The 20,336-nt window shown below is 38.7% G+C and overlaps 2 protein-coding genes and 1 pseudogene across 2 annotated transcripts; 1 reads left to right on the plus strand and 2 right to left on the minus strand.

Moving 5' to 3' along the window:
- Positions 1–828: 828 nt before the first annotated feature.
- On the minus strand, positions 829–6,158 carry LOC109179942 (annotated as a pseudogene).
- Positions 6,159–10,414: 4,256 nt separating this feature from the next.
- Positions 10,415–13,594, minus strand: LOC109179943. The gene is made up of 8 exons (XM_019329421.1): positions 12,971–13,594; positions 12,770–12,889; positions 12,517–12,701; positions 11,764–12,199; positions 11,458–11,620; positions 10,986–11,140; positions 10,562–10,876; positions 10,415–10,474 (listed from the first exon to the last, which is right to left on the minus strand). The coding sequence occupies exons 1-8, from the start codon at positions 13,592–13,594 to the stop codon at positions 10,415–10,417; spliced, it is 2,058 nt and encodes a 685-aa protein (XP_019184966.1).
- A 5,179-nt stretch (positions 13,595–18,773) lies between these two features.
- Positions 18,774–20,330, plus strand: LOC109179932 (protein GPR107-like; the record flags this gene model as incomplete). The annotated part of the gene is made up of 1 exon (XM_019329410.1): positions 18,774–20,330. A coding segment is annotated over exon 1 (1,286 nt), but the record flags the coding sequence as incomplete, so codon positions are not given.
- Between the last annotated feature and the right edge of the window lie 6 nt (positions 20,331–20,336).

Consider the following 20,336-nt stretch of genomic DNA (forward strand, 5'->3'; position numbering starts at 1 on the left):
GGGGTTTGTGAGAAATCGACATGCCTGTTTACCCAGCATTGCCAAATTAAAAGCCCGTAGATCTTTAAATCCCAGTCCCCCATACTTTTTAGGGACGCATAATTTATCCCAAGCTTTCCAATGTATCTTCCTATCTGTTCCAGAACCCCACCAATATCTGTTCATGACCCTCTCAATTGATGTGCAAACTGTCTCAGGTAACAAAAAAACACTCATAGAAAAGGTTGGCATAGATTGTGCCACACTTTTCAAGAGTACTTCCTTACCAACCTGAGAAAGTAACTTTTTACTCCAGGAACCAATTCTTTGCCTGATCTTGTCCTCTACATAGGAAAAAATAGCTCTCTTATTTCTGCCTACAAACGATGGGAGACCCAAATATTTTCCAAAATTAGCCGCCTGACTCACCCCTAAACACGCCGCCACCTCCCCCCTTATTTCTCCATGAGTGTTTCTACTAAAACATATACTGGACTTGTCATAATTCACTTTTTGGCCAGACAATTTTTCATATTGGTGTAAGCACTGTTTAATTACACCCGCTTCCTCAATATTAGCTTTGAAAAACAGTAGGCTATCATCTGCAAAAAATAGATGGGACACCGCGGGTGCCCCTCGTGCCACTCTACAGCCATGAATTGCCCTATCTAACTGTGCTTTCTGTAACAGCATGGAAAGCCCCTCTGCACAAATAATGAACAAATAGGGAGATAGAGGATCCCCTTGCCTGAGGCCACGCGTAGGTACTATCTGCCCACCAGCCACCCCATTTACCATAATCGTATATCTCACAGTCGTGACACAATGCATAATAAGGGTAACCCAGAGCTAATCGAACCCAATAGCACCCAACATTCTCTGCAGAAACGACCACTCCATCCTGTCATAAGCCTTTGACATGTCACGTTTTAATGCACTCCATCCTGTTTGCCCACATTGCTTCCTATTCAAATAATGCCCCACTTCTGCTGCAACAAGAATATTATCTGTGATCAGGCGTCCCGGGATAAACGCACTTTGAGACTCTGAGATTAGACTCCCCATAAGTGGTTTCATCCTATTCGTTATCATCTTAGCCATTATCCTGTAAATAACATTACTAAGAGCGATCGATCTCATATCAGCCACCCTTTCCGGCACATTCTTTTTCGGGATTAAAACAATATTCGTATCATTTATGCCATCAGGAAGATTGCCTGTATTCAAACAGGTTATTATAAATTCAGACACATCCCCCCTACTACATCCCAGAAGTGCTGGTAAAAGCCTGGATTTATTCCATCCGGGCCCGGCGCTTTGTCAGGATACATGGAATATATTGCCTCCTTCACATCCTCTGGTCCAAACGGACGCAATAAAGATTCATTCTAAGCATGCGTTACTCGCGGGACAAAATTTTCAATCATAGCATCATCAAAAACAGTACTCTCAGTTGTAAAAATTTGTCGGAAATAGTCAAGGATAACAGAGCACATATCATTCCCTTCCACCCACATGCCATCATTATTTAAAATTCTATTCACAGTATTCTTTTTTTTTTTACGAGCAGAAGCATACCTGTGATAGAATCTCGTATTCGCATCTGCACCGCGGAGCCAGTGCTGCTTCGCACGCTGTCTCCAGAACACATCCTCTTGCGCCTCCAGCCTGGTTAAGAGCACATCAATCTGGTGAAACTCGGCCAACGCGGCCGGGTCCCTCCTATTTCTAATAAGCTCCTGCCTCTTTTTCAACCGCCCAATACGCTCTCCAAACTTATGAAATTTCTCTCCACCCCACCTCATCAACCTCTCCCCACACCGCTGCTGACAATTCAGCAACCCCTCAATCCTCCCTCCCTGCCATGCCGTAGTCACCACCTCCCTACACCCCTCATCTTGGAGCCATGCCATCTCAAATCTAAACCTCCTTGCAACTCTTCCCCCACGGTTGCTCGGCACATCCATACTAAGAAAGAGGGCCGAGTGATCCGAAGGTCGGGCTATGATGTTTTCCACGTCCACATGATTGTTTAGTCCACACCAGTCAGTTGTGGCTAAAACTTTGTCCAGTCTCTCCTCAATCCAATTGTCCGTCCCTCTACTTTTCTCCCAGGTAAACTGATGGCCCCTCATAGGCAACTGTATCAAGCCACAACCATCTAGGGTTTCCCCAAAGCCTCGTAAGAGGTGATTCGGGTATGGATTCCCTCCTCTTTTCTCATACCTCTTCATCAAAATGAAACAATTAAAAATGGACAATTTTTAAATCTAAATTTTAAGGCTAAACTTGTAAATTCACTTCAATTTTCTTTCCCTCATATTTCCTTCCAATAATATTTTTTTTAAAATACACATGATTCATTCCACTAATGTGACATTGAGATTAAAAAAATAATAATTTTTCTCAAAATCTATGACTTCAACACAAATAAATTGAATGCAAAATTTAATTTCCCTTAACAATGTAAAGAGAAGGGAAATATGCGAGGTAATTTAAAGATTGGGGTGAGTTTACAAGTTTTGTTCTAAAAAAATTAAGTTACTTGAAATTAATTGTCACTAAAATGGTTCCATTTTTAGGGAGGAGAAAACATCACTATGGCCCTGATTGGTAACCTAGTCAGCTTATCAGTTAATTTTGACTTATATGATCACTATTAGCTGTTTGATTTGGTTAAACAATCAATATGATTGATTATTTAGCTTTTTGTAACAACTTATTACTCCAAAATGCTAAAATTCAAAAAGCTGTTCAAAGTAACTTTTTTTATCCGCCTTTTGAGAAAGTCATTTTGTATATAATCAGCTATCAGCTAACAGTTAATTTACCAAACACTTTTCTACAATCAGTTAATGTTATCAACTAGTCAAATTCACTAATCCAATAAGTTCACAAATATTTACCAAACACTCCTATATCAATAATTAGGTTATCAAAACTATAGACGCTTATAATAATAGGTGGATTGAATCCACTGGCCCACACATACTTAGCTTACTGGTTTAGTAGGTCGTATTTGGGAGAATAGATCAAGGTTTGAATCTCAGCAGCTGTAGAGTGGGGATAATGCTCAAAATAGAGCTAGGGATCTCATTTTCCTTTCCCATAGCTTTCTTACGTTAAATATAGCACTTCTTCATTGCACTTAGTAGTACAATATTCGTTACATGCATATACGTACTTCCAAATCAAATCCTTCCCGGATTTAATTCAGACCAATCTACAAAATTAAAACAACAAAAGTGGAAGCTATAGATATATATATATATATATATATATATATATATATATATATATATATATATATATATATATATATATATATATATATATATATATATATATATGGCCTAAGCATTAGCAGAAAAGAAAGCCAGAGCCCCGACAAACGGAGCATTGATGTAGGTAGTAGGTTCTGATTGCTTATAGTTATTCCAATTATCTTCGAAATTGTCCATATTGTCCGGACCACCTACGACGGCTCCGGAAAGAATGTTTGGATCAGCCGAACCGGAGCTTAGGTACTGGAATCCATCCTTGCAGCCAATGGGTGTAGGGTGAACCTTCATCGACGGCATGGAAGCCCCTCTATGGTGCAAATGCTGCGGATACCTCTGCCCGTATCCCACCATGTACGACATTCCTGTCGGATTGTCCCCTAATATGTAGTCCACTTGCCTCTTTGCTAAGGCAATCAGCTTGTCTGCAGTGATCGTTGACGCCCCACAGTTGACGACTTGGCCGCTTGAGCTCAGGTACTTGGCGTAGGTTAAGAGGAGAAAAGATGTGGACGTGACGTATTGGAGGTTGCTCCCATCTCGTATGAACAGAAGTCCTCCTGGGGTGTATTGAACTTGGACCATAGGGGAGTCCTGAATGATGCCGCAGATGTAGTTGTCTGAGTGTTCTTTGTATAGCTCAAATCCTTGTGTTTTCTTCTCCAAGAACATCTGTTACGTCCGATACATATATGCATAGATTAGTTCTTTATTTAATTAAAGAAACAATGTTAAATAAGTCACCGAACTTCTTACTTTTGTGCAATTAGATCACTGAACTTAAAAATGTGCATGATGGAATTAATTGACCCGAGGTAGACCCGAATCAACGAATCCGGATAAGAATACGTACGAAATAAATAATATGACGCAGGGATATAATAAGGTCGCGGGGACCGTAGGTCGTAGGGACCGTATATTGTATTAATTGTCGCTAATAAGCTATTACAAGGCTCGATTAGGACAATAATGCTAGAAGATAGTAATTCAGGAATAAGTGTGTTGTATAATGATCCGGGGTCCTTTGTTAGGACAAGGAGGGAGCTTTTTATACCAGCTCAACCCCCAACCGCACCCCTAGAACCGGGGGTGGTTAGATCGGCCCGCTTTGACCGCGTCCCCTCCGGGACCGGGTCCAAAGTAGGGCGACTCGGCATGGCCGAGCTCGGGCTAGCCGAGTCCACCATGGACCGGCTCGGCTCGGCAGTAGCCGGGTCCATGGTGACGAGCTCGGGTGTACCGAGCCGAGTTCGTCCTGGGCCGACCCGGCTACGGCTCAAGGTGTTGGGCCGAGGCGCCTCGGGTCCGTCTCTCCAGGTCGGTTCGTTCCGGGTCCAATATATCCATCAGTGCAATTGAAACATTTTTGTAATATTTTTCAGTAAAATTAAAACCTGAGAAAGAAGAATCTTGGTTCCGGGACGCTTGTCGTCCCAACTCAAGGAATACACATCTTCGGTTGCACCCAACGTTTGACCATTTGATTGGATGTAATCTTGATACAAGGAGTTCTCTGAAGCTTTATAAAGCCAGGCTGCTCCCCACAGAAGCTCATCCTTCAAACACAAATTAATTAATTAAAGCAGCGCAGTTAATAATATATAGAATATAATGCTCTAAAGTATAAATTATTAAGCAAATTAAATAAAACTTATTACACGGTATCCGGTTGAGCAGTAGAAGGGGCAGACGACAGAGCTAAGGGAGTCGCTGTAAGCACCCCTATATTTGTCTGCAAAATCAAATACCTGCAAATATATATATATATATATATATATATATATATATATATATGCATTAAATTCACGAGTGTATGTATGTATATATAAGCTTAATTTGATTGTGTTGAAACCCAAGCTAAGCTTAAATTGTTACTTTGGTAGCAGTAGTGAATAATTGAGAGGAGTAAGCAGGGTCGGAATCTCTGAAGACGATAGAGGCAGCAGCCAACGCAGCAGCCGTCTCTGATGCAACATCAGAGCCTGGATTTTGAGGGGTCACTTTGTAAACACTGCGCTGTGTGTCCATGTCCTCCGCTCTCTCCCAGCAGTTGTGGTCATCGTTCGGGTCACCTACCTGCACTTTCATGGATATCGTTTCTTATTAAATTAAAAGATATGATAGATACTGAGGACATTTTGTTGGGCGGAGGCGAGTAAGGGCGAAATCTAGCACGCCAGAGACTGAGTAAATTAAAGGGTCAAGTTTAAGTATCCTAGCTAGCTCTCGAAAATGTGTGTCGGGATAAGGAAATAAAATTGCGTCTTCGCTACTAGCTATAGCTCTGGGCGAGTGATATCAGAGCTACCAAAAACAGTTAAGACTAGCTAGAGCGGTCAAAAGTATACTTTTGACCAAGTGATAAGCATTTTATTACTCGCATGCATATATGCTTATGTTACTCACTTGGACGTATAGAGTCTCGGGGGAGGCTGTGGCGGCTTTGAGCAGATAATCTGAGCTCCAACGAATGGCGGCTTTGGCATTCTCAAGTTGATTATGCATGGAGCCGTCACGTCCAAACTCAATCACACTCCAGGCTAAGAGAGTGGTTGTGAAGGCCATTGGCAGCCCAAATTTAATGTTGTCTCCTGCATCATAGTATCCTCCTACCAGGTCAACCTGAACAAACAAATTATATATATTACAGAAAGTTATTAAATAATTTGGAATATAATGGAAATACATATATACTACATTGTCAGCGGAGCCATCGGACAAAGCAGAGTCACCACGCCAGTTAAGACGTTGATCTGCAGGCAATTTGCCAGACCTCTGCCCCTCGAAGAAGAGAATGGAGTTCTCAAGGGCATCAGAGTAATCTTGGGAAGTGAAGGCAGAACAAGTTACGGTGAGGAGGAAGAAGAAGAAGAGGGTATTAGTGCATAAAACATGCATTTTGGAACACTTTACTGTAATTTACGTGAGTACGTCTTTATTATGGGATGCTACTGTGAGCTTATTAGACATGCATGAAGGCATTATATAGATGGCAGGCGGGGCGGTTGAGAAGTTGATTGAGATGCAAATGCATAAAGTCAACTATAATAATCAAACGGTTAGAATGATATATAGTAAGGTCGCTTCTAGATATTTAAGTTATTCCAATTTCGACTGGCATATCGTATTGAATGGGAAATAACTTACTATAACCAAATCGTGACATAGAGGTTAGCATAGAGTCACGGTCGCCTCGCTCGTCGCTACGATTTAAGTTTTTTTTTTTTTTTTTTTCCTGTCAGTCAACTAATATCAATAATTGTTATGCCATGGACCCGTGTCCACCTTGCAAGGTGGACTCGAGTCTAAAACAGCGTTATTTTACTTCAAAATGACGTCATCTGATTTTTAAAAAATAAAAATAAAAAAATTGCTTCTTTCCTTGCTGTTTAACTTGTCGTTTGTCTTCAGAATTCGTTCCTCTATATTCATAATTTTTGAATTGAATATTCGCAATTTTAGATCTCAATATACAAAATTACATAACTCAATATTCACAATTGCAGAACTCTATATTCACAATTACAGAACTCTATATGCACAATTTCATAACTCTATATGCACAATTACAGAACTCTATATTCACAATTACAGAACTCTATATTCAACAATATATTTTGAATATATATTCATAATTTTTTAACTCTATATTCACAATTTTTGAACTCTATATTCAATATATATATATATATATATATATATATATATATATATATATATATATATATATATATATATATATCATTAGTTGAGTTGAGGAAACGGTGTCACTAACGACACCATTATTCCATACACGCATTTTGAACATGGGTCCACCTTGCAAGGTAGACCCAGGTCCACATCATATCATAATTTGCCTAATATCAAACTAAAAGGCCGGGGTTTATTGGATCATTAATTTTGTATACTTTTAAAGATATTTAAAATATGGATTTTAATCAATCGTTATGTTGTGCATCTGTATGCACCATGCATGGTGCATACGGATGCCAAAACGACGTCGTTTTATTAAAAAACGCGCGTCTCCCCTTTAAAAAAAATTCAGGTTCGATTCCCAGCAACAACATTATATTGTTCATTCATTATAGAATTTTAGTTCATAGATTATGGAAATATAGTTCATTGATTATGGAATTATAGTTCATCAATTATGGAATTGTAGTTCATCGATTCTGAAATTTTAGTTTATAGATTATGGAATTTTAGTTCATTCATTCTGGAATTTTTAGTTCATAGATTAGATTATGGAATTATAGTTCATCGATTATGGAATTATAGTTCACCGATTATGGAATTTTAGTTCATATGTTATTGCTGGGAATCGAACCTGATTTTTTTTTTTTAAGGGGAGACGCACGTTTTATTAAAACGACGTCGTTTTTGCATCCGTATGCACCATGCATGGTGCATACGGATGCACAACATAATTTGCCGATTTTAATAGATTTTAATAAATGACTTTCATATCATCTTTTCATAACTTTGTAAGAGTTTATAAAATTTTATAGCACAAATATTTAGAAATTTTTATTCACTTCTACATACTTTTTTATTTATAGAAGTCATTAAAACTGTACTCTAAGTTGAATACATCTTTATAATCTTTCACTAATTTAAAAAAGTTTATAAATTTTTAAATACTAATAAACTTTAAAAAAGAAAAACAAAAACAAAAAAACAAAAAACAAACAAACAAACAAACAAAACAAAAAAAAACAAAAAAAAAAAAACAAAAAACAAAAAAAAAACAAAAAAAAAAACAAAAAAAAATCTTAATCGAACACTATTCAATTTTTAAAGACTCGTTATAGTCTAAATTGAATATTGCCCAACTTTAAAAGACTCTTTAAAAGTTCCAAATCGAATATCACACAACTTAAAAAACATTAAAAAGATATAAATATTGTCAAATGAAACTGGAGTGTAATTAAAAAGATACATACTTTATAGTTCACACTACTACATAGACCATGGTCCACAGTAAAATTTGCCCAACAGCAACACTAACATTAACATTATTTGAACCGGGAGGGTGAGGTTGAGTGGAATTGAAGGACTCATCCATCCTTCTCCTAGTCAGCATTTGAACCGGGAGGGTGAGGTTGAGTGGAAGGTATTATAAATTTTTAAATACCAATAAACTTTAAAAAAGAAAAACAAAAACAAAAAAAAAACAAAAAACAAACAAACAAACAAACAAAACAAAAAAAAACAAAAAAAAACAAAAAACAAAAAAAAAAACAAAAAAAAAAACAAAAAAAATCTTAATCGAACACTATTCAATTTTTAAAGACTCGTTATAGTCTAAATTGAATATTGCCCAACTTTAAAAGACTCTTTAAAAGTTCCAAATCGAATATCACACAACTTAAAAAACATTAAAAAGATATAAATATTGTCAAATGAAACTGGAGTGTAATTAAAAAGATACATACTTTATAGTTTACACTACTACATAGACCATGGTCCACAGTAAAATTTGCCCAACAGCAACACTAACATTAACATTATTTGAACCGGGAGGGTGAGGTTGAGTGGAATTGAAGGACTCATCCATCCTTCTCCTAGTCAGCATTTGAACCGGGAGGGTGAGGTTGAGTGGAAGGAATCATTCATCCTTCTCCTAGTCAGCTGTCCCCGTCAGCATTTGAATCGAGAAGGAGGGTGAGGTTGAGTGTAAGGACTCATCCATCCATCTCCTAGTCAGCATTTGAACCGGGAGGGTGAGGTTGAGTGGAAGGACTAAAGGACTCATCCATCCATCTCCTAGTCAGCATTTGAACCGGGAGGGTGAGGTTGCCCCGTCAGCATTTGAACTTGGAGGGTGAAAGGACTCATCCATCCTCAGGAGGGTGAGGTGTGGAAGGACTCATCCATCCTTCTCCTAGTCAGCATTTGAACCGGGAGGGTGAGGTTGAGTGGGGACTCATCCATCCTTCTCTTAGTCAGCTGTCCCCTCTCCTTCTCCCAGTCAGCATTTGAACGGGGAGGCCATGGGAGCTGGCCCAGAGGAATCGTCCCTTGTGAGAATCAAACTCAGGTTATCCCGGAATTCTCCCTCACAAAGAGAACTCATTTAATTTGCCACTTGAGCTGCCACCCCGAGTTATCTAACCATACACTATAAAATGAAATTTATTAATTCAAAAAAAAATTAAGAAAATAAAATGAAATGAAATTCTTATTTTGTTTCTTATCTATTTATTTTATATATAAAATAATTTTTATTTTCTTAAAATTCATTTGGTAAAACGAAAAGTAAACAAAGGCTCAAAGCAAACAAAAAGTTGAAAGCCTGTTTGTTTGTTTGACGGGGTCCTGAACCCGCCTATAATAATTATACCATGAATCAGGCTTTATCTGTATTTTGTATCGTGGTTCAAAAATAATCTTTAAATTTTATACTCGCAGTTGACACATTTTGTACTTACAGTTAATTATTTTTATATCTAAAAACAAATCTTATGTGTCTACAGTTAACATATTATATATATATATATATATATATATATATATATATATATATATATATATATTTATATATGCAATTAACAATTTATGTGTTTATAATTATCATGTAATGTACCTTTAATTTATTTTTACATGTATAAAAATTGTTAACGGTAGATACAAAATGTGTTAATTACATACATATATTTTTTTAACAAAGATAAATAATATAATATGAATTCTGATCTATGGTATAACAATTGTAAATATTTCGACTCATGCATGTTTCATTTGAAAACAACAACGTTATTAGAGGCGTGAAAAAATGGTCATTGCACGTACATTGATTTTAACGTACTATACGGAGTATACTTATTAGCCCTTTTGGGAGGGCATTTGGTACAATTGGACTAATTCATCGCCTCAATAAAACCGTTTGGTTGAACATCCCAAATGTGATCATAACTCAAATTTTCATTGGATCCAAAATAAATTGTGATTCTTTTTCAACTAAGCCATGTACAACACGTTTGGTCAGCGAATGAATTTTGAGGGAATAAAAATATTATTTCATAAAAAATGGAATAAGGAAGAAATAAAACAAAAATTGTATTTTATTGTTTGATTCGTTAAAAAATAAAATAGATTTTAAGAGTTATATTATAGTGTTTTTTTTTTTTTTGAAAAATATATGTGGTGCTTCATTAGAAATATGCCGAAATAATGTCAGGTGGGAGAAGATCCCAGTACATAGGAGCAGTTTGCTGATAAGTCGAAGTAGCTAAAGCATGAGCTAAATAATTATCTAGTCTAGTAATAAAATTAAATGAACAAGACTGAAAAAAAGTCACAGCTGCTCTGCAGCTGTCAATGGCATAGCCGACGTAAGAGCGAAACGCAGTAGGTGGCGTAGTAAGATAGCGCTGTAGCGTCAAACAATCTGTATATACCTCGATATTCTGTTCCCCTCGATCATTTAACCATGACAAGGCTTCCTTGCATGCCAACGCCTCGGCGATAAGAGGTGAAAAACAGTCCGGGAGAGGCGCACTGAAGGCCGAGACATACCCTCCATTCATGTCGAGGAGAATTGCCCCAACTGTGGCCTTGCCTGTGTCGTGCATAAAACCGGCGTCGGTCCGACAAAGTCTCCGGGGTGGTACGGCCTGTACCGTAGCATGGGACCCAAGCATCAAAAAATGAACCTTTGGCATAATACCGGGCTTTATATACACGAGCCACCAGGGACTCAGGTTTAGTAAGCATTCGCCATGCCTGCTTCTCTAACATAGCTAGGTTAAAAGCACGCAAATCCTTAAAACCCAATCCTCCATATTTCTTAGGGACACACAGTTTATCCCATGCCTTCCAATGTATCCGCCTATCAGTTCCAGAGCCCCACCAGTAACGATTCATTGTCCTTTCAATCGCTGTACACACAGACATTGGCAGCAGAAAGACACTCATTGAGAAGGTAGGCATGGATTGTGCTACACTTTTCAATAAAATTTCTTTTCTTGCCTGCGATAATAACCTCTTGTTCCATGACCCAATTCTTTGCCGGATTTTATCCTTAATATATGAGAAAGCTGCCTTTTTGTTCCTTCCAACAAACGAGGGAAGTCCCAAATACTTGCCAAAATTAGGAGCCTGCCCTACTCCCAAAACTTGCGCCATAACTTCCTTACTTGCGTTACTCGTGTTTCTGCTATAACATATGCTTGACTTGTGGTAATTAACCACTTGCCCAGATAAATCCTCATAGACTGATAGGCTCTCTTTATCTCATTAGCCTCCTCCACATTAGCTTTAAAAAATAGAAGACTATCATCAGCGAAAAACAAATAAGAGATTGGGGGAGCACCTCTTGCTACTCTGCAACCATGGATCAACCCCTTATTGTGCGCCTGCTGCAATAATAAAGAAAGACCCTCTGCAACAAATAATAAAAAAGGTATGGGGATAATGGGTCCCCCTGTCTTAAACCACGCGTGGGTATAATGGGGTCACTCCGAGAGCCATTCACCAATAAATTATACGAGACTGTAGTTACACATTTCATGATCAGCTCCACCCATCTAACATCAAAACCCAAAGCCAACATCATGCTTTTCAGGAAGGACCACTCCATCCGGTCATAGGCCGTTGCCATATCTAGCTTCAGAGCACTCCACCCCGCCGTACCACACTGTTTTCTGTTCAAAAAATGACCCACTTCCGCTGCTACTAAAATATTATCAGTTATTAGTCTATCTGGGATAAAGGCACTCTGCGACTCCGATATTATTCCTTCCATTAGCGGCTTCATTCTATTCGTTATCATCTTTTCCATAATCCTATAGACCACATTACTGAGAGCTATAGGGCGCAAGTTAGTTACTAGTTCAGGAGTCTTTTTCTTTGGGATCAAAACAACATCCGTGCTATTCAAACCAGGTGGTAAATTGCGAGAGTCAAGACAGCCTATGACAAAACTCGCGACATCCCCCCTACCACATCCCAAAAATGCTGATAGAAGCCCGAATTCATTCCATCCGGGCCCGGTGCCTTGTCAGGAAACATTGCAAACAGTGCCGTTTTAACCTCATCTAATTCAAAAGGCCGTAATAACAATTCATTCTGTGCCTGAGTGACCTGCGGGACAATCCCTTCGAAGAAACTCTCCCCAGATCCCGGATTTTCAGAGCAGAAAATATGATTGAAATATTCCAAAATAACATTTTTCATAGGCTCCCCTTCCACCCAATCCCCATTATCATTCATTAGTCTAGCAATAGTATTCTTCTTTTTACGATGAGAGGCATACCTGTGAAAGAACTTCGTGTTGGCATCGGCCTCCTTGAGCCAGTGTTGCGTGGGCCTCTGCCTCCCGTAGGCATCCTCATGGGCTTCAATACGGCTTAGAAGCTGTTCTAGGCGCTGAAACTCTGCAAGCGAGGCCGGGTCAGTGCACCCCCTTAGTCGTTGCTGTTTCTTTCTTAGATCTATAATCTGTTTACCATACTTGTGATGCCGATCTCCACCCCATCGTGTTAACCGGCTACCACAGTATTCAATACAGTGTTGTAAACCTTGCCCCCTTCCTTCGTGCCATGACTGCTCAACCACTCCTCTACACCCCTCCTCATATAACCATGCCGTCTCAAAACAAAAACCCCTCTTTCCAGCCCCACTCCTCCCTAAGAATTCATGGATTCCAGAAAGATAGCCGAATGATCAGATTTTCGGGTTCTCAAATTCGCCACTATGGCCCTTGTTACCATATTGCGCCACTCATCTGTTACCAGGACCTTATCAAGCCTTTCCTCAATCCAATTAACTGTTCCCTTCCCCTTCTCCCAGGTATACGGATACCCATCCAGAGGCAGCTGGGCCAGCCCACAGTCCTCAATAGCATCCCCAAAACCGCGAAGGAGGCTATTCGGATGTGGATTTCCCCCTCTCTTCTCATACTGAAATAGTAAATCATTGAAATCCCCCACAACGATCCATGGAAGATCTGATCTGGCTGATAATGTCCTCAAGAGGTCCCATGATTCAGTGCGCCTGTTACGTTCCGGGAACCCATAATAACACGTCATACGCCAAACCGGGAAACCGATTATAGTTACCTCAACATCAACATAGTTTTTTGAGTAACTGAGGAGCCTTGCCGTATTATTCTTCCTCAAAAACAATGCTAAACCACCACTCAAACCACTGCTATCAACATAAAACAAACCTTCAAAGCCAATTTTGACACGAAGACGCTCAGCGTGATCGCGTCCCACCTTAGTCTCCATCAGAAATACAAAGTCGGGTTGCTTACGAGACACCATGTCCACCACTTCCTGAACTGTCCGTAGATTACCCAAGCCACGGTAGTTCCAGCTGAACGTACTCATTGGGTCGGGCGGGTCTGGGATCCAGAACCCGCCATATGCAAGTTTTTTGAACTATCAAACATTGTCACATCACCATCCTCCCCTTCTCGCCTATCTCCTCTCTTCCCCTCCCCCTCACGGCGCCGCTTAGCAACCGCAGCCACCACCTCCCCGGCCTCCCGTGTCGCTACCGCCCTCGGATCAGCGAGGTTTGCCGACTGCCTCGCCGGTTGATTAGCAGCCGGCTCCCCCTTCGGTCGTCCACTGAGCGGAACTAGCCAGGGGTCGCATATTGCACGCGGCCCCCGAGTCCCTCCCACACGCAAATCCGCAGAGTGCGGGAATTGGTCAATCGGTATTCCCGCATTCCTAGCCTTCAGACAAAACTTGTAAGAGTGACTCATCATTCTGCAAAAAAAAAAAAGCAAAACGAGTGCAATCGTTCATACTTAAAATTAACCCAGCAGGTAGTCTTGTCTCGCTTTAGCAGTTTCATTCTTTGCTTAATCGGCTTGTCTATCGGCATTGAGACACGAATACGGTAGAAGGTCAGCCATTGTGCCCCAATGAACTTGTCATCCAGATCAACAAACGTACCAATAAAATTTCCAATCTGCTCAAGAATTGGTTCGGCCGTATATCCCATCGGTAAATCATGCAATTGAACCCATAGATCGACTGTGTCAAGCACCACATCAACCGGGAGCACCCCATCGGGAACCTCTCTACATACCAACGTGTGATTATCAAACGACCACGGTCCCTCGTCCAACACATACCGCACACCTGTTTCATGATAGAACACAAAAAGAAACAGGTTCGGTTGGACTTCCGACACCTGGACCCCTCGTACAAGCTGCCAAATAGAAGCCATAACTTGTCGCATATACTCCGTTTTGATGAGCTTATTGGTGAGGAACTTTCCCACAACCCCCCCCCCCCCCCCCCACGTCCGTTCGGCCACTGCATGTTGTTCGTCGGTGTCACCCTCGTCCGGGTCGAACACCGTATCTTCTTCATCTTCTAGGGCTAAATCGGCCCACCGTGCGGTTAGCCGTGCCATACCATTGGTTGCTGCAGTCGACGCCATGGAGAGCAGGTCGTGATACGTAAAAACCAGAACAGGAAGATCGCCGGAAAGAGATCAAGAAAAGCCGTACGGAAAACCTAGCAAACCCTAGGGGTGGAGAGAAACTCTAGCAAACCCTAGAGAGAATGTTTAGTAAAGCCTTGATAAAATGTTTCTTATGTATATTATAGTGTTTGGTTGGTTTAAAATTTAAATAGAAATTGAATATGTTTTTAAAAGACATAAATACATTTATACAATATATATATATATATCCGAAAGAGCTTGGACCCAAAAGATATGCAAGTGTCATACGGGTGATAAAGAAGTGTTGCGATAGGGAGAAAAAAAGTTTAAAGAAATTTTAAATTTAATTAGGAGTAAAATAAGAAATAACAAATTTAGGCTATTCTTAAGAACTCAAGAATAGCCTAATATCAACCCCCTCCCCTTCCCTCCCCCTCTCTAGAATCGCTATTCCCCTTGCAAGCGGAATTGCTCATTCCCGAGAACAAAAAAGCATTACCGAACAACGAAATATGCCTATTCCTGTGAATGTCATTCCATTCCAAGCTTATTCTGTGAACCCAACATGTTGTAAGGTCACAATGTAAAATTTACCCTGTGCACATTATTAGGTAATAGTTGTGAATTTTCCTCATCCCTCAAAGTAAATAATAACATTTGCTTATAACCTCCAAAAAACCGTTTGGTTGAATTGAACACCATAAACTTAATGCTATAACCATCTTAGGGGTCACTTTTTTACTCCATCCAAAGTAAATAACAACACTCAATGACTTACAACCCAAAAAAACTGTTTGGTTCAACGAATACTCCAAACATAAAATTATAAGTTGAATTGGTCATAGAGGTGAAGTTTGGAAAGAATGATTAGGGATCGAGTCTCACCAGCGGCAGTGTAGGAGCAACCTCTCAAAGTGATGGGGGCTCCTTGTGTGCAGTAAGCAAAGGTCTAGCCTATGTGGTTCATGTTCAGTTGAATTACTATGATTTACATCTTCCTAGATGCTCTGTCGGACCGGGGTGTGGGGACCTTTAGGGTTGGGGTTCAACCTTTTGGAAAGAATAAAATTATAAGGTCAATTTTTCACTTCAAATGTCACTTTCCATTTTTAGACTACACATACAAAGATGAAATTTCCTCTTATTAGGTTAAAGATTAATTGGCTAATTAAAATTTTTCGGTGAGATTTAAACGGAGTGACCACAATTAATAAAAAATTGAATAGTTAAGGTACTAAATTAACATTCTAAAAATTGTGAATTACAATTAACAAGACAATAGTTACAAGATCAAAATTAAAATTTACTCTAACATTGTATTTCTAGCTTTGAGAATTAAGTTGTAAGAGTTTGAAAGCATTAAAACAAAACATTGTGTTTTGTCCTTATTTACTCTTTGTTCATATTTTTGTATTCATTTTTCCTTCAAGTATATATATAGATATATTATGTTTTAATATATCTTACAACCGATCTCAATCCTTATTAGTTTAGGTCCGAAATCAGTCCAAACCCAATACAAGACCGCTCTAGGTCTAGACTATTGGGCAAATTATGCTATGCGTCTACATCATGCATAATGCACATGGATGTAAAAACAGCGTCGTATTACTTAAATAAAAAATTCATTTTTGATTGCCGTTAATTACGTATATATATGTTCATAATTTTATAATTTCACATTCTGGATTTATAGTTATGAAATTATGGATGTATAGTTATGCAATTCTGGATTTATAGTTATGAAGTTATGAATGTGTAATTAATAATTATGCATGCAATTCTGAATGTATAGTTATGAAGTTATGGATGTGTAGTTATGCAATTCTGAATGTATAGTTATGAAGTTATTGATGTGTAGTTATGCATGCAATTCTGAATGTATAGTTATGAAGTTATGGGTGTGTAGTTATGCAATTCTGGATTTATAATTATGAAGTTATGGATGTATAGTTATGCAATTCTGAATGTATAGTTATGAAGTTATGGATGTGTAGTTATGCAATTCTGGATTTATAGTTATGAAGTTATATAGATGTGTAGTTATGAAGTTATGGATGTGTAGTTATGAAGTTATAAATGTGTAGTTATGCAATTCTGGATTTATAGTTATGAAGTTATGGATGTGTAGTTATGCAGTTCTGGATGTATAGTTATGAAGTTATGGATGTGTAGTTACGCAATTCTTAAATATTTTTTTTTTTAAAGTCGGACGTCAAAACGATGTCGTTTTTGTAACTGTGTGCACCATGCATGGTGCACATGGTTGCACAGCATAACGCTCAAGACTTTTGTCACCTCTATTTACATCTAAACTTAGGGGCAAATTATATCGTGGATCAGGGTGCACAGTGTATTGTGTTCTCTAGTTCAAATATTATAATTGTTTATAATTTTATCTTTAATTTTATTATCTAAATATTTATCACGGATAATTGGACAATTATCTGCTTGAATTCAAACAATGATAACATCAAAAAATAGAATTGATCCAACTACTTTAATCAATTGCACAATATAATATTTGTTGTTATAATTTATATAATTGTATATCGATTCCAATATTGTTAAAATATTATAACAAATCAATTTCGTACAACGCACGTGTGAAAATACAATAATTTTAAGAATATTTGAATCGATGTACAATTATATAAATTATAATAAAAAATATTTTATTGTGAAATCTATTTAATATAAAAAATACAACAATATTAAAATTCTTATTCCTATTTTTTTTTTGTCACTACTCAATATTGAATCAATGATATTTAGTTTACTCCAATCTATTTATTCGATTTTATTATTTGCTTTTCATTATTTATAAATAAACTAATTTGTTTTTTTTTTTTTTTGTTTTTTTTTCCTTTTAAGAGTTGATGTTATCGGATTCATATAAATAAACAGTTTGTTATGGTGGAGTTGGAGAAGTTGCTATCTTTGTGGGGGAAGAGCCTGAAAGACTTTCCAGAAATGCCAATTCCAGTGAAACTAGCATGTGTTTGTGTTAAAACATGTTGATAGCCGAAGAGTTGGCGTATGACAAGGAATCGTTGAAGACAGAGCATGAAACATTGGTAACACAATGGACCGACGAGCAAAAGAATGCTTACAACTTTGTGATGAATGAACGGAGCAAGAATAGTTAACGGGACACATAAAGGAACCAAAGTTCTTATTACTCGAATGTCTCTCACTCCTCCTGATACGAGATTGCCCATCAAGTTCCAGCGTAAACAATTGCCGTTGATGTTTGCATATGCCATGACTATCAACAAAAGCTAAGGTCAAAGTGTCAAAAACAAACTCACGTTGGGTTATTGCTAAAAAAATCAGTCTTTAATCATGGACAATTGTACGTGGCTTTCTCCTGAGTCACCCATCCTGACGGCCTGAAAGTGTTAGCTGTAGATGAAGATGGATAAGATTGTGTTGCGACTATCACTATCGTTTACAAAGAGGTTTTCAATAATGTGTAAATACAATCGATGATTTTTTTTTTTCCAAAATGACAAAATTGTTATATATCTAGACAAAAATATATCCTCTATACAAATGAATTAGGATAACATTTTACTATAACTAAATTGCTAGAGAACAAGCACATTTGCCCCATTTATAAAAATCTTAAACAATGATGTATAAAATCTCTAAAGTTACAGCACCGCAAGCCTACATCTACAAATTAGCTATTAACTTGAGCAATTATTTGCTCGAATTCAAGCAATGATAACATCAACAAACATAAACGATCAAAATCGTATATTTAATTGCACTACATAATATTTGATGTACGCTTTTTTGAAAATAATAATATTTGATGTGATAATTTAAATAATTGTATATCGATTTAAATGTTCTTAATATATTAGAACAAATCCATTCCGTGCATCGCACGGATAAAAATACTAGTGTTAAAAAAATAAAATAAAATAATTGTAATGGGATTGAACGGACGAAACGGTATTCGTCACGTCAAATTTCCACTAACTTAACTAAAACGACGTCATATTGGACCAGTATCCACAGTGCAATGTGTACCCTAATCCACGATATAACGTCCAAACTTAGGAGAGGAATATGATTTACTTTGTTTCGAGTTCCCATTTTTGGCCAACAAGAAAGCGAAGAATTAACTACCTTAAAACTGCCGTCGTGGCATCATCCTTCGCGCCTACTTCGCGTTGGACAAATTCCAGGATTCTTTTCATCGACCAAGACTGCTTCATTTCGATTTCTCAGACTCCATCATCATCATCCTCCTCCTCTTGATCTTCGTAGCAGTAACCAGATTATTATAAGAATATCCGCCATTGAACCCAATTTCCCCTTCCCTCTGCAGAACCATAATCTCCCAATTTCTCGAATAAAAACCATGCCTCCTTCTCTTCCCCTTTTCTTCCTCGTCTTCTTCATCTATCTCTCGCCACTCGCTCTCGCTGAGATCCGGTTCTTGCAGGTTCGCTCCGACAACAAACCCGTAATCCTATTCGACGAATTCGGGTTCACCCACCGTGGCCGTCTCCAACTGAACGTTTCCAAGATTAGCTTCAACGGCCCCCACAACTTGGACCTCACCAGACTCGGGTTCTTCCTCTGCACCCCGGAATCCTGGATGCAGATTCTTCAGCAGCTTGATGACGGCGAGATCACTTGCGTTCTCAAGTCCGATTACGCCAAGGTCGTCTTTTCATTCGATTATCTCCACGCCAATTCCTCCTTTGACAAGCTCTATTTCGTGTCCGACGCCGGCCAGTACAGTCTCATCTTTGCGAATTGTCTGCCCCAGCTCGCGATCTCCATGGACGTCCGATCCGCGATGTACAATCTCGAAGGAAAATCGGGGGATAAACGTGACTATCTCCCCGCCGGCAAGACCATTTTACCCAGGGTTTATTTTATCTTCTCCCTCGTTTATTTTGGCTTGGCTGGTGTATGGATTTATGTGTTGTGGAAGAAGCGTTTAACGGCTTTCCGCATTCATTTCTTCATGCTTTTGGTGGTAATCTTGAAAGCCTTGAACTTGCTCTGTGAAGCTGAGGATAAATCGTATATTAAACGAACTGGATATGCCCATGGCTGGGATGTGTTATTTTACATATTCAGCTTCTTGAAGGGAATCATGCTGTTCACTTTGATCGTGTTGATTGGGACGGGTTGGTCGTTTTTGAAGCCATATTTGCATGATAGGGAGAAGAAAGTGTTGATGATTCTAATCCCACTTCAAGTGTTAGCAAACATTGCACAGGTTGTGATTGATGAAACCACACCCTATGGAATTGATTGGATGACTTGGAAGGAAGTGTTCTTTCTTGTCGATGTAATCTGTTGTTGTGCCGTTTTGTTCCCCATTGTTTGGTCCATTAAGAATCTTCGTGAGGCTGCCCGGACTGATGGGAAGGCTGCGGTGAATTTGATGAAATTGACTCTCTTTAGGCACTACTACATTGTGGTTATATGTTACATCTACTTTACGCGGGTTGTGGTTTATGCATTAGAAACAATCACCTCGTATAGGTATCTGTGGACTAGTGTGGTGGCAGGGGAATTAGCGACACTAGCGTTTTATGTGTTCACTGGGTACAAGTTCAAACCCGAGGCTCACAATCCATACTTTGTGATTGACGATGAGGAGGAAGAGGCTGCCGTTGAGGCGTTGAAGCTTGA

The sequence above is a fragment of the Ipomoea nil genome, unplaced genomic scaffold (assembly GCF_001879475.1).
Source record: "Ipomoea nil cultivar Tokyo-kokei standard unplaced genomic scaffold, Asagao_1.1 scaffold0981, whole genome shotgun sequence".
Lineage (NCBI taxonomy): Eukaryota > Viridiplantae > Streptophyta > Magnoliopsida > Solanales > Convolvulaceae > Ipomoea > Ipomoea nil.